The sequence below is a fragment of the Budorcas taxicolor genome, chromosome 6, assembly GCF_023091745.1.
Source record: "Budorcas taxicolor isolate Tak-1 chromosome 6, Takin1.1, whole genome shotgun sequence".
NCBI classification, from domain to species: domain Eukaryota; kingdom Metazoa; phylum Chordata; class Mammalia; order Artiodactyla; family Bovidae; genus Budorcas; species Budorcas taxicolor.
The window spans coordinates 94706385-94721854 of NC_068915.1; the positions used below are offsets into that span (position 1 = coordinate 94706385).

Genomic DNA, 15470 nt, shown 5'->3' on the forward strand with positions numbered 1-15470 from the left:
ATCTGTTTCAATAGAATCACTTTTGCCAAAGACAGAAGCAGAAAGAGTATCTGAGAGGCTAATAACCTAAGCAAGAACTGACAGCGGCTTGGTTTAGGATGTATCAGTGGAGGTGGTGGGGAAGGACTGGATTCTGAATATATTTTGAAACCAGAGCTGAGATTTGCTGATGGCCTACATAAAAGAGATCAATAATGACTCAAAGTTTGTTTTTTTTTAACCTGAACAACAAAAAGGATGGAGCTGCCAATGACTAAGACAGAGAAGACAGCTCTGAATGCAGATTGGGGGAACAATCAGGGGAATCAACATGGAGTCACAGATTCAATAAAATAAGACCAAACTTTAAGTCAATAGATTTACCATTGTTAATACAGGACAATATTGTTCAGAAAGACATTGAGCCCCACTGTGCCCTTGGGGTAAAGATGGCTCAATGTAAAATGGACAGGCCTTAAATCCCAAGGCAGTCTAATTTGATATAAGCACGTTACCAATAATGCTAAATTATTATATGACAAAGAAAAGAAATACTTTTTTATAGAAAGAAAAAAGATTCTGATAGTCTTGCTTTTATAAGTTATACAGCCCTTTATAACCAATTTAAAATAGAAAGCTGATAGTGGTATCAGATAGTTGACCAGAACCAATGTCCAATAGATATCCTGCATATTTAAGCATCCACATAATTCAAGTGCTCAAGTCAACTTCAAACTTCTAAAATAATTTTCTTAGGTTTCACAAAGGAAAATACAATCCTCCCTCTCTGAACTTTATCCTATTCATTATCCTAAATATATTGCATCCACTACTGTTAAACAAGAGAACATGTGAAATATTCACAGTCATTTTCTGCACAATAAAGAGAGCAGAGGGAAAAGTCACAGATGGAAATATTAAGTTACTGATAAAATTATCTGTGTATTTTAGGTGACTCAAATAATAGCCCATCCTCTAAACTAAATAGCTTTTAGTTTATCCAGGTATCATGGTTTATTGCCACACCAAAGAACATAAAAATATAGACCTTAACAGGACTGGGACACAACTTAAAGAACAAATATTTCCTAGTTTAAGTTGTGCCTTATTGAGCCACATTCCTTTTACTCTTCAATCTTAATATTTAAATACTACAGTAATTAGTCAAAATCCCACTTTTGAAATTTGTGTGTGTGTGTAAATCCAATACACTAAAATTCAAAACACTGGCCATGGCTTTACTATTTAAAGACTCTAACGATAGATCTCCAACCTACCCAGATAAATATTTATAAAGTCTTTTAATCAATATTTAAGAAACAAGATAAAACAGACTTTACCAATTTCAAATCTACTAAGAAACGTATAAAGTACTAACCAGAGTGATTTGCCTAGCTTTTACTATTCCATGTTCAATCTGTATATCAACAGTAGATAAAACAACTACTGTGTATTGGGTCACAATTTCCTTATAATTTGTAGCTAAAACGTTTTTAAATGTTTTAATGAAGCACTTACTCTCCAACTTCATGCAGGGTAGGAGCAGGACAAAGCATAGAATTCTGTTCCACACTTACTGGCTTTACATCTAGAAAATAAGATGCCATTGAATTAATAAAGGGCTTTATGTATCTCATGCAGTTTTATTAATGATATGAAGAGATACAGCAATCAGTGTTCAAGTGTGAGGCATTAGATACATCAGCATGAAAAAAACAAAAAGATACTCATCTAAAGAAAGAAGAGAAGGAACACAGAATGGAAAATAGAGATTATATGCCTTATTGATATACAGTACTAGTAAGTCATAAATTATGATTTTTTATATAATGTTCACATATAGTTTGTAGATACTATAAAATTATCACCTTTTCTCCCTCAACTTTGTCAATATATAAGATATTCAAGAAAAAATGATATATATTTTAAAAGCAGAATTTTAAAATGATAAAGAAGATAAATATCCAGAGGATAATAAATTTATTTCAAGAGCTTAATAAAATAATTGGGTCTAGGAGAAGAAGGGGACGACCGAGGATGAGATGGCTGGATGGCATCACTGACTCGGTGAACGCCGAGTCTGAGTGAACTCCGGGAGTTGGTGATGGACAGGGAGGCTCGGCGTGCTGCGATTCATGGGGTCGCAAGGAGTCGGACACGACTAAGTGACTGAACTGAAACTGATAACATATAAACAGGCTTCCTAGGTGACTCAGTGGTAAAGAATACACCTGCCAAAGCAGGAGATGAGGGTTTGATCTCTGGAGTCTCTGAAGATCCTCTGGATAAAGGAATGGCAACCCACTTTGGTACTCTTGCCTGGAAAATTCCACAGACAGAAGAGCCTGATGGGCTATAGTTCATGGGGTTGCAAAACAGTCAGATGCGACTTAGCAACTAAACAACAACAAATAATATACAAATACATTTTATAGAATATTCAAGTTGCCTTGCAATTTTAATAGATATGAGAAAAATTATCTAGACTATAAATATGCAGAAAAGCTACATGATCAGATAGATAATCTTAGAATGCAAATGATGAAAATACAATCTGACTCAATTTATTTGAGATTTATTTTAATAAATTTAAACCTATATAGCTAAACATAAAATATGTTTCTATTATAATAAACTCCAACCCATAATCAAAAGAAGTTAGGTAAAATTAATGCTTAGATACAGATGACTACTAAATAAAAATACTAAAATAATTTTTCCTCTTCAGTTGTAGAACCTACTAACAAGAGAGTTCTTTACACATATTATTGCCTTTCCTTACCAAAATGATGATTTTAATAGAAAAGATAAGAATTAATGATATCATTTACCATGCTGAGACCCTTAACACTTTAATTCAACAAACATATTAAGCAGTTACTTTGCATGCATAAAAAGCTGTGCTAAGCAGAGAGTTTATAACAATCAGATAAACAACAAAATTGTAGATGATCCTTTCAAAAAATATCTCTACCAGAGTTCAGAATTACAGCATCTCCCTTACAGCATAAAATTTCAGAAGACAATATAATCACCAACGAGGAGAAAAGTCTTAAAAGAGACCCCAAAAGCCCAGAATATTAAGATCTATTTATTTAAACAGGAGAAGTTTTTCTCAGAATAAAGATTAAAAATATTGCACTCGTCTGCTTTTTTGAAAGTCAAGCTAGGCAAAGTGAAATTTAATTCCTTAAATATGATAATTATCAACAAATACTGTACCAGGGAGACATTAGAGACGTATCTTTAAGGCAAGAAGTCTGTCCTCAGGAAACTGGCTGACAACTTATTTGCAAATTAGACAAAGACAGCAAGTGACAATAAAATGAGATAATAAGTAGTAGAGTAGTCCAAGATTGGTAGACTTTCAAGCAAGAGTGACAAGAAACAAATGTGGAGAAAGAGACAGTTAAATCAGGGGGTGGGTATAGTCCATACAGAGTACAGTCAAGAAAACTGGGCTCAACTCAGCTCTGCCCACTATTAGTTATGTAATCACAGATAAGTTATACAACTCTTTCAGCCACAAAGCCATAATTTGTATAATGAGGATACTTCGGATATGGTCCAGCATTTAATAAGTTATGAACAACTGTTGCCATTATTAAATAACTATTAATTAACTATTACTACTTGCATTATTATTGCACTTCCTTCCTTTACTGATTAAAAAAATATAGCACTGTTGGTTTCAGCTGAGAAAAATACTTCATGCTGAAATACTGCACAGATATTAAAGCAATACTGAAATTATGGAGACATACTCATGGTATATGTTTCATTTACAGTGTAAGTACAGAGAACACTGCCATTCCGACTCCCCAGGTTGAATCCTCTTCCATTCAAAACAACTTGAAATTCCTCTAGAAGTAAAAGGAAGAATAAAAAATGTAAATGCTACTTTACAAAAACAACAACAAAAAGCATCACTTGACAAGCTGCAAAGAATTTTTTAATACTATTCGGCCAACTAATAACAAAAGACATGGTCTTACTAGTTTTCTTAGACCTTCCAAGGAATTACAGTGGAGATGCCCTTCACTGCCAGGTAGAGATGCATTATTTTATGTTTTGAACAAAGTGTTTTCCAATAATAACCAAAAAGAATTGAAGTGTAATTGACCAATAGAATTGAAGCACAACAGTCATCCCAGACAGATACTGTACAAACTGGCCCAAATTCTATCCTGAAGAAAATATCTGTAGGAAAGAAAACCCTTTGTTTTCCTCATGTCTTAGGTCCTGAGGTATGAGAATGTGAAGTTAAAGCCTCATTTTACCTGGTTCTTAGAACAGTTGTGTGTCATATTTTCTTTAACCTATGACACCACATACAGAGATTCTTCTTTAAACAGCTTCTTCACATATCTAATCCTACTTTTAATTTCTGTTGCATACAGACTTGTAACTCATCAAAAGTCAGGCATTTTGGACTAATAATAATCTGTGGCCAATTAGTAAAAGAAGTTGATTTGACTCATACTCTGTGTAAGAGGAGTGGTCACTAAGTGTTAGAGAGTGAAATAATATGCTAGAAGAAAAGTTTAAATGTTTATATCTTTGCTGCTTAGCTGCAAGAAGATATGTCAACTCTTTTAATAGTAATTAACTTTCAATCCTCTTCAGAGACCCCCTACCCAAGATAATCTAACACATATCTAATAATTAACTGTGGAAGAAAATGCTGCCATGCCACTCTCCATTCAGTGTGTTACTGAATGTAAAGAATGTTCTTATAAATTACAATAAAGTGCAAGTGAAATGTAAAATGTGACTCAGAAAAAGAACATGAGCTTTTGAAGTCAGAGAGACGAGAATCTAACAGGACATTTACTAATAGCAACTACTGAATATATTTCTGTCTCAGTTTCCCCATCTGTGAATCCAGGATTATAAAACTGCTGAATAGTGGTGTTGTAAGGATTAGGCCAAATTATAAATGCAAAGAACACCATCCATTCTAGAATGTTCAAATGCACTATTCCTCTTAAACATCTCAATAATCATTAATGAAGGGTGGGTCTAAAAGATGCCTGCAATGCAGGAGTCCCTGGTTTGATTCATATGTCAATCCCCTGGAGAAGAGATAGGCTAACCACTCCAGTGTTCTTGGGCTTCCCTAGTGGCTCAGCTGGTAAAGAATCAGCCTGAAACGCAGGAGACCTGGGTTCAGTCCCTGGGTTGGAAGGATCCCCTAGAGGAGGGCATGGCTACCCACTCCAGTATTCTTGCCTGGAGAATTCCCATGGACAGAGGAGCTTAGCAGGCTACAGTCCATGGGGTCGCAAAGAGTCGGACACAGAATCGTAAAAGGTGTAGAACTTCCTCCCATGTCCAGCAGGTGGGAGGCCCCAGGCCCAACATTTAACTTTTGAAACAAAAGTTGGGTTAAAAGGAACTCCAGGTTAAAACTTGAAGAAATTATATAGGCCACAGAGAATCCCACTCTCTTTGGGTTGGATGGCTTGAAAGTGCTAAAACCTGAGTCTATTTTTCAGCACCAGCTGATCAAGCCACCTGCTTCTTTCCTGCCATCCACCATGAGCTGGCAGGGATGTACTTTGGCCAGGTCATCAAAGCATGGAGCTCAAAGTCTACAGATACACGCCTATTTCTATAATCAGATAAAAGGGAAAATTTCCTATTTTATTTTACTTGTCATAAGAAAGGTCTCAAACATGAACTAAATATACAGAAGATTTTAAAAGCCTGTCACACAATATGTTCATTATTTAAAATAACACTCCAATCTTAAAAATTTGAATTTAAAATAGAAATATTTCAAGGAATTATTTAAAAATTCTTGCAGAAAAAGATGCCAAAAAATTAATTTTGCTATTCTCTTTCCAACATGAGTTTCAAACCATATATTTTAACTAGGAAAAAAAGTACAATTTCTTACAAGGTATTTTTAAATTCTAACTACTTACGCCCCACACAGACACTTGAGGGCCGCAATTCCAGGATTTCAGTGCATGACTGAGCTAGTATCTAAAAAGGAAATAAAAAAAAAGACCAAGATATGTAACTAAACCATAATATGTAAAATGAATCATAAGATTACTAATAATCTACAGTCCTCCCTTTACAATAAATGGCAGAGAAAATTTATTAGCCACATATACAGCTACCAAGCTCTTATGAAATTTCTATGTCACCTTTTAGTATATATTTCAAGACTGTATTCAGTAGGAATGCTTATTTGATTAGAATAAATACAGATAAGCACAGATAAAAGGAGTTGTTGCTTCAAAGTCTGGGAGCCTTGGATATGAAAAAATAACTAAAATTTCTCCATAGCCATAAAATCAATGCTAACTTTCCCATCAAGTAAAAACAAGATAGCAAAATCAGACCTTCTATTTAATTATGCTAATTTAACATTTTCTATTAAAAGATTCAACATAATATCAATAAATAAACACTTCTTTATTTGACTCTGGCATTTCTATTCAATTTCTCTGCCTCAATTCCCGTGGATGCTAATCCTCCTGATATGCATCAAACATTGCACTTGCAGAACACAGGCCCCTTGTATGAGCCAAATATTATTCTCAAAAGCACAGACTCTCTACTCTAGCATTCCCAGAGCACAGGAACAGAACAGCTCTTCTTAGCATGTTCTGAGAGACAGAAACCACCATACAAGGCACAAGGCTACAAGTGAAAAACAACAATGATGAAATAAGCTGCTCCTCATGGACTCAACAATCCCGTCTTTATTTTTAGAACTGCTCTGCACTGCATTAGCAAAGGCAGACAAGTTCCAGATGATCTTTGAAAGACATTCCTTTCTTGCTGGAAGTTAAGGACAGACGATGGTACAGTAGTTTCTAGCATCTCCTGCTCATAACTGAAACAGGAAGGAAGGACTGGGGCAGGATATAGACATGCTTTCCCTGTTTTCTTTAATAACAGTAGAAATTTAAACTGTCAGACTCTAATAATCAGCTGGTCAAATCATGGAATTTTTGTTGCTGAATATGCCCCTCTGAAAGAGGGTATATTTGTACTTTTTTAGGGTCATTTCCCAGAGAATCCACTTTTCACATAGTGGTTGAGGAGTAAACTACTGTAACTGAGAAATTCTGAGTGAGATCTATTTAAACTCAGAAAGGACCAAAGAGATTCCACGGTCACCCAAAGATTGTCAGGGCCTCAACAACTCTTGGTCTGCTATTCTATCTCCAATAATCAACACTCACTCCTTTGAAGAGCAAGCACCTTTGTTCATGTAAGAATTGAGGATCACTGTCAAAAGTTAATGTGCCCTCTTGGAAAGAAAGAATCTCAAATCACTAACATCTTTAAACTGTTTGACATAATTCAGATAACAAGACTCTGAAGGGAACAGAATACAAAAGTTTTGCCAAAAGAGTAAGAAGCTAAAAAGGTTCCAGTTAACAAAATAGGTGCATTATTGCTCTAGGTTTGACCAGTCTGAGATAAAAGTGAGAACTGAGCCACGAAAATGGAAGGTCAAAGGAAAGTATAAACCCCCCAAATCTATTTTAGCTGGCAACAATTCTTGAAAGAATTTATTTGAAACTAAATCCTATTGAGAAGACTGACTGATCTTAGAGCTGATAATCTTTTTACTATTCTAGTTATTTTAGGCACGACTTTATCAGCATTACAGAAAAATGTTCTGAGTGTTGAATCACTCCCTCTATTAGAACACAAACTGAGAGCACAGAAATGGGATCTCATACTGTGCAAGCCTTCCAGGAGTACCGCATTGTTTTGTACTCACAGTACAACCAAAAAAAAAAAAAGCTTAGAGAATAAAGACCAAATGTACTGATTAATGAGAATATTAAAAACGTCCAGTAAGCAAATCAACAATCATAAAAGGACTAAGATAAAGCAGAATAAAGTGAATTTATGTTTTTACATAAATGAGATGCCACTGTTGGAAAATAATGTCTCTGCCTACACATCTTCCTGAGGGAGGTCTGTCCCTCTGTTACTGTTTTTCTTAGTTTCTTTCCCTCCTGTATTTGTGAACCACAGGTTTGTTAAAGGTTTTTAACCAACAGTTGAGCCTACAGGGCACAGATTGGGTTGGAGGTAAAAGTGTGACCTTCCAGTGGGGAGAGGTCTGGGCAGAGAAGTTGATGGTATAACCAAGACTGTCTGCAAGACCTGTGTTTATAAATCATTAAAAAATCTATAATAAAAAAAGAGGCCGAAAGATATAGAATTCTAAATTCTGTTACTTTGTGTAAAAGGTCTATGTTTCAGCTCACTGTCCCAAATTGTGAAATGCCTAAAGATGGTTTTATATATTTAATCTCTATAATAACAGTCATAGTCCTTTCTCATTATCAAAACTTTCTGTCCTATTTAAAATATATTTGTTTTGAATGCCTCCTTTGAAACATATGATAGGACTTCCCAATACAGGGGACAGGGGTTTGAACCCTGGTCTGGGAAGAGTCCGCATACCGTGCGGCAACTGAGCCGATGGTTACAGCTATGAGCCTGTGCTCTAGAGTCTGCAGGCTGCAACCACTGAGACCAAGTTCTGCAACTACTGAAGCCCAAGCGCCTAGAGACCATGCTCCCCAACAGGAGAAGCCATACGATGAGAAGCCCACACACCACAACAGATTGCCTCTGTTCACTGCAACTAGAGAAAGCACTCGTGTGGCAAAGAAGACCCAGCACAGTTACAAATAAACAAAATTACTGTAAAAGCGGAAGGTAAAAAGCCTGAAACACATTATCACAAGAAAGTGAAAATCCAAGTAATCCCCCTCTTCTGAGTTGTTTGGAATAAAACTACAGGGGGAACAAGAGCATTCAGCCTTACAAATTATAATTATTTATTTTCTGTTGTTTCTAACTGGTTGCATACAATTTTGATATGTTATTTGCACCATTTAGACCATCAGAATACTTTCAATAGTTCAGTGAACTCTGTAAACATGGATACATGGAATTTTTCTATTTGGCAAGGGAGTGGGGTAGGATAAGATAAGGTTATTTACGCCCTTCTCTGGGTTAGTTTTGGTGAGCCAAAAGACAGGATGTAGCCTTAGGGGTCAGCTCTGACCATACTGCCAGCTGGCCTCTTACAGATGTTTGGCAAGAGATGAAAGTAGATTCCACTGTGCTGTCCCTTGCCTGAAGTTGAACTTGAATGAAGTACCAGAATGGTATTTCATCCTGGGTATTCCAGGCATGTTCCAAATTAATTTCAATTGACTCTGCATCTAGCATCATGTACTTAGGTTGCAGGATTTCACTAGAGGCCAGATTTGCATACAGAGAAACAAGGGGGCAGACATGTACATTGGAGCTAGAATTGGCAAGATTTATGGCCATGTAAGAACCACTGCTAAGTCAGAGACACAATTCTTCCAAGAATCCCAGTGGCTACAAGGCAATTTCTTATCTTGCTTACCTATAGAGTTAAGATCAGATCTTTAAAATTATAAATAACAACTACGTAAATTAACAGTATTAATCTAGGAAACATTTACAGCAGAAATAACCAGAAAGCATCAGACTTCATTTCTTCTTTCTTCTTTAAGATACATATGAAACCATATTTTGATTGAGATCTGTAAGTTCTTGAATATGTTTACATAATGAACACATGCTATAATAACAAATATCGAATATGCAGGAAATAGTGTAAATCATATTATAGCCCCCAAAACTGCATACAATGAACATAGCTTTGGCCTTTTTCTCCTGGCATTGAAGATAAAATGAGATTAATTAGTGGAGAATTGTAGTTGGGCTGCATCCAAGATAAAATTTAGCATGAAGTTAGTTAAGATGAGGTGACAAAGTCAAAATATGACTTAGCACCTACAGTGTCCTGGACGTTTATACTGCATTTGGGAGCAATATCTAGGTCTTATGATTTGAAGACCAAACATCCAGTTTACATAAACAAACAAAAGCCCACTTCCTACAACTAATATACATCAAGACAGATTTTTTAAATCTATATTTTTTCCAGTTTCTAAATGGTGATGGTAAGGATACTATATTTGGAAAATAGAATAGAGCCCATTCCACATGAAACTAGGTAAACACCTTTTTTTAATGAATGATAATATCTCATATTTAAAACCAATCTAATATAAAAAGTATATAGCACAATGTTATAAACAGCTGCTCAGTTAATATTTATTGAATTAACTGAGTAAATGCAAAACTTTCTAGTCAAAAAACAAGCATCTTGACTATAAGACAAATAAACAGGGTGTGTAACAATGGACAGTTAAACATATTTAAAATTAAAAGAGCTTTTCAAATCACATCTTTGGTCACACACAAGGAAAGAAAACCTTATTTGTATTCAAATTGTGGTAACCATTGGCACTAATAAGGCATTGAGCCAAATACAAAAAAGAAACAAATTTAAGACATGCACCTTCTTTTAAAAAGAGGGTTAATTTTTAGATAGGATATGTGGAAGAGAAAAATGACATTAAATCCCATTGAATGGTTTCCTCTGTGACTTCCTTTTTAAAGGTCAGTTCTAAATAAAAAGATTTTTCCCCCAAACTGGATTATTTCTTCTCCCTTAAATTCAATATACTACCCAAAAATCTCGAAAACTTTCAACGTTATTCAAAATTCAAAATATTCATTCTAGCAATAACTTTCTAATACTGACTTTGAGTAAATAACATCACATACCTCAGAACATTATAGATAATTTACAAGTACCCTCAGTGTATCCTTAACAAATAGAAACTGTTAATTTGCATGACATACAGCATGCCAGAAAATATCAGTAAGGATAACAAAAAGGTCTGAAAAATAAAATCTGTTTTTTTCGGACTCACTGAGAGTCTTTAAGCACAGCAGGAGTTCATCCCAAATATGAAGGATTCCAAGTTTAAATCTCATAAGGAAAAATCACTGAAGAACATTAATTACCAAAAAGAGTTCCCCCCCAAAAAAAGCTTTCGTAATTAGCTATCCATGTACACAAAATAAGCAACTAAAACAAATGGAGAGATGTTTCTCACAATCTTTTCTTATTTGCTTTTTATCTTTTAATATTTAGATACAATTTTTATTTTCTCTCTAGCTGTAAAACATCCTACCAAATATATTTTTCTTTAAGAGGTAATGATTCAATGAAAACAATTATAACTTGTAGTCACATGTTTGGTCGTGTTTGTTTTTTTTAAATGCTTGGAGCTTCAAAATGCCAGTTTCTCAATACAGCATGACCCATTTCTAAATATGGATTCTTTCTCCCTTTGGGTAATATAAGCACAAGTGATAAATTCTAAACAAACTTCTACTCTAATAAATCCAGGGAAGAATGTAAGTTACAGTCATTGGCTTCTACTCTTCTCTGCTCCAAACATAACAGACGAGCAGTTCTGAGTATAATGTTAGTAAAATTATGCCCATATCACAAATTGTGAAACAAAATACTGAAATGACATTTAAAGTTCTTCCTCCTGTTATAATTGCAATTTTCATAACAAATCATATTAGCAGGTCTTCCTTTCTCACTAAAACATAAAAATATGCCCCAGACTGGATTGTGATACAAAACAAAAATTTATACGCCCCTCCTTCTTTTTCTTTTGTTCAGCACAAACTCAGAATAATCATTTAATGCTTTCTTAATGGATGAACAATAGACTTTACATTAAAAGTACATTAAAATTATGGGATTTACACTGATGGTACATTTAATCATATATCTTACCATTTTATCCCCCTTTTCAATGTCCTACTTAACCGAATTTACTTTCACAAACAAGTGAGCCTCTAAAAGTTTATCTTCTTTTGTAGCCCAAAAGATTAACGTTAAGAAATAAACAAACATTTGACACTTAACTTTGGCGATGCAACCTAATACCACCACTGAAGTTTTCTCACAAAATATCACAGTTGTAATTATTTATCAAAAATGGATTTGATTTCCTTATACTACAATCCCCACCAAATAATGAAAAAGGAAAGAATAGTATTAAGTAAAATTATAATGCAAATACAAATAGACCATTGGACAAAAGATGTCAAGATTATAAAATTTCATTAAATTAAATGGATATTTTAAAGTGAACTTTCTATTGGTATTTTTTAGTTAACTGGAATTAGGAAGCAATGAAGTACCTTATTAGAATATGGTAAAAATATTTTAAATATATTTTAATATAGTGGACTGTCATAGCTATTGATTTTTCTTCCCTATCCTTAGCATCTTTTCATCCTTACATATCTATAAACAGTATTGCCTTTTTACTGGGAAAATTGTTCTCTATTCTATGTGGTTCTAGTGAGGCTATCAATCATGATACCTTCTCTTTCTCCACCTTGTTCCCAACCTTCCATCATGGGGGTTAGCATGTTACTCAGGCTGGTCCAAATATGTCTGTTGACTATGTTATTTGTTATAAGAAGGAGCACTTGACCCAGCTGAGTCAATCAGAGTCCTTAACTGGGATAGAATATACTGATGCTGAGACAATGGGCTTGCTAATTGAGGCCCATGTAAGCTGAAACCTTGGGCAATTAACTTTCCTCTGATGATCAACAAAACAAGGAGAGAATGAGGCAAACAGATGCTGCTGCTGCCAAGTCGCTTCAGTCGTCTCCGATTCTGTGAGACTGCATAGACGGCAGCCCACCAGGCTCCCCCGCCCCTGGGATCCTCCAGGCAAGTGGAGTGGGTTGCCATTTCCTTCTCCAATGCATGAAAGTGAAAAGTGAAAGTGAAGTTACTCAGTCATGTCCTACTCTTAGCGACCCCATGGACTGCAGCCTACCAGGCTCCTCCATCCATGGGATTTTCCAGGCAAGAGGACTGGAGTGGGTTGCCATTGCCTTCTCCAGAGGCAAACAGAATCATAGGCAAAACTCAGAAACAGAGAAGACCTTAAGAGTGGATTGGTACCCTGGATCCAACTGCAGCTGGGGTAATTTCCTCCTCTGGACCACCAGTTAGTTAGATAAGCCAATAACTTTCTTTTCCTTTCCCTCAGGCTACTATACACTTGGTTTTTGTCACTTGTAACCAAAAGTCTTAATACCACGGAATATAAACAAAAGGATGAAATAAAGTAATGTAGAATCAAAAGTCAATTCAAAATAAAGTATTTTCTGGTTAAAAAAAAAGATGAGTTGATTTTTCTGATGCTTAAATACACCATAACTATATTATAAAAATATTTTCAAGGAGTACAGATTTTATTTATTATTCACTGATAAATGGGAATTGGGCAGTGTCTACTTACCCAACACTGTATCAGGTACTAGACAAAAAAAAAAAGGAGGCAGAGGGAAATAGTCCCAACCTTTCTATCATTAATGTGAAGATGTTATGAAAAGAGACACCTCATCTACATTTAGTACCAATGATTCTTGGATAAACTGAAGCCCAAGAGAATCTGACATACAGTGGGCCTCACATTACAGCCTGTCCCTTTTTAAAGGGACTCCTAGAAAGTGACTTCCAATTTTGAGTAAGTTGTACCAGTTCAGGTTGTTTTCCTATGAATATATCTTCAGAGTTAGCTCGGACTTTAGGTTTTTCATCCAGCCATGATTTTATAGAGATTCTCACAACTAAACAGTCAACGTCTGTAGCAGAACCTGCCAAAAGTATTTAAGCTAAAGTCTTATTGGGTAGATTATTAGGTATTCTCTTCTATGAAAATGATTTTCCTGTAGAGAAAATGATTTGGCAATGTCTTCTCATTCCATTCAAACATAGTTTAGACATCTTTGTTAGATACTTTTAAAAATAATAAAAACAACAACAGATATGGCTGAGAAAAACAACTTGGCTCCAAAGGTCAAATGAAGCTTACATTCCCAGCACAATGAATGAAGTTACCTTTCGAAATGTATACTGCACTTTTCTCCCTTTATAAACAATCTATTACAGTTTCATTTAAATTTTCTACACATCTGAGTGACCATGCTCTTCCTGTTTAGGCTCTCTTATTTTCCCATTATGTACTTAGGAACTTTAGCATTTGCTGCCATCACCTAAGATGTAGTGTTCTTAATTCTTCTGGATCGGGCATTATTTATAAAGCCACCTCCACAACTGATTCACCTCTTCTGCTTAATGCTTTCTGAGGTACTGTATCAAAAAAATTTGTGGAACCAACTGCAAAGAGTAAGACATCTCATGGCCTTGTTTTGAGAGGAAAAAAAAAAAGGGAAGGAGGTTTTGCACAGATTATTTTGCTTTTCATTCTTCCCCCATAATTCACTAATCATGGTTTTGTTCTATTTTCAATGTTCTCTTCCCCAGCACTGCATAATGAAACACTGCATTGGAAAGTACGTGGTACTCACAGGCTAGTCTCTGACCTATCATAGCTTGAATAAAATTTCATTTTCAAATAAAAGTCCTATACTTGCCTTTCCAAGAAACCAAAAATAAGTATGTAACATTCTAAGATTTTAAAGTTAACCTAAAGTGGAAAACATAATAAAATCCTTGTGTCTGTAGGTAGTGGGAGAGGAGAAAGATCAAGAGGCTGGAGAATGACTCAAGTCTACAGTTTCCTGGCTTGAACATTTCTCTGAATTTCCACTTCCCTCAGTGACATTCCCCACTGGGATTTCTTCCCAGGCCCAATTCCACTCTGTCCTCTAACACTCTGGCCCTTCTGTGAAAACAATTTTCACTTTCAATGCTTCTAGATACTCAGCCACATTATCAGGAGTGAAAGTTGTATTTGACTCCCCACTCTGTCCTTTTCATCCTATATCCAGTGAGCTCCCAGGTTCTATTAATTTTTTAAAGCTTCCCACATTTACTATTTTATTTCCAGTTTCACTGCCATCACAATTTTAACAGCAGCAACTAATTGCCAGGTAACATTCATTGGAGTCTTCAGAGCCTGGCTCAGAAAGAGCCAACAGTTTTATACCTAATGGTTCAGCCCCACCTTTTTCCTGACATAGTTCTGACCAGGACAGTGAATCTATCAGGCATTTCCGTTGACATCCTTGGGCTTCCCTTGTGGCTCAGCTGGTAAAGAATCTGCCTGCAATGTGGGAGACCTGGGTTGGATCCCTGGGTAGGGATGATCCCCTGGAGAAGGGAAAGGCTACCCACTCCAGTATTCTGGCCTGGAGAATTCCATGAACTGTATAGTCCATGGGGTTGCAAAGAGTTGGACACGACTGAGGGGATTTCACTTTCACTTTCACTTGACATCCTTGACCTAGTTTTATTGGGAAAGACCTAGAATCCCAGTGCCTGAAATAAGCCCTAAGGACCTATGCTCCACTGGTGTGTGGTTCCCCCCTAACAAAGTAAGGTTTCTACTCTGAATCACTAATTACTACCATGAGTTCCCCAGCAAGAATGGAGAATCTTAAAGTTCTACATTGCTTTTGTCATAGGAATTCTGAATCTACTTTTTCAGCTGTTCCCTGGGTCCTAGACCTGTGCTCACTCAGTCATGTCTGATTCTTTGCAACCCCATGGATTGTTTAGCCTGCTAGGCTCCTCTGTCCATGGGATTTCCCAGGCAAGA

General features: G+C 35.8%; 1 protein-coding gene across 1 annotated transcript in view; it reads right to left on the minus strand.

Moving 5' to 3' along the window:
• ANTXR2 (ANTXR cell adhesion molecule 2) overlaps positions 1-15470 on the minus strand; it is a 172987-nt gene that overhangs the window by 124013 nt on the left and 33504 nt on the right. Inside the window, exons 8-10 of the mRNA XM_052641916.1 lie at positions 5910-5970; positions 3744-3842; positions 1498-1567 (exon numbers count right to left, since the gene is read on the minus strand). Coding sequence (XP_052497876.1) covers positions 1498-1567; positions 3744-3842; positions 5910-5970 — 230 coding nt within the window. The remainder of the gene's footprint in view (positions 1-1497; positions 1568-3743; positions 3843-5909; positions 5971-15470) is intronic.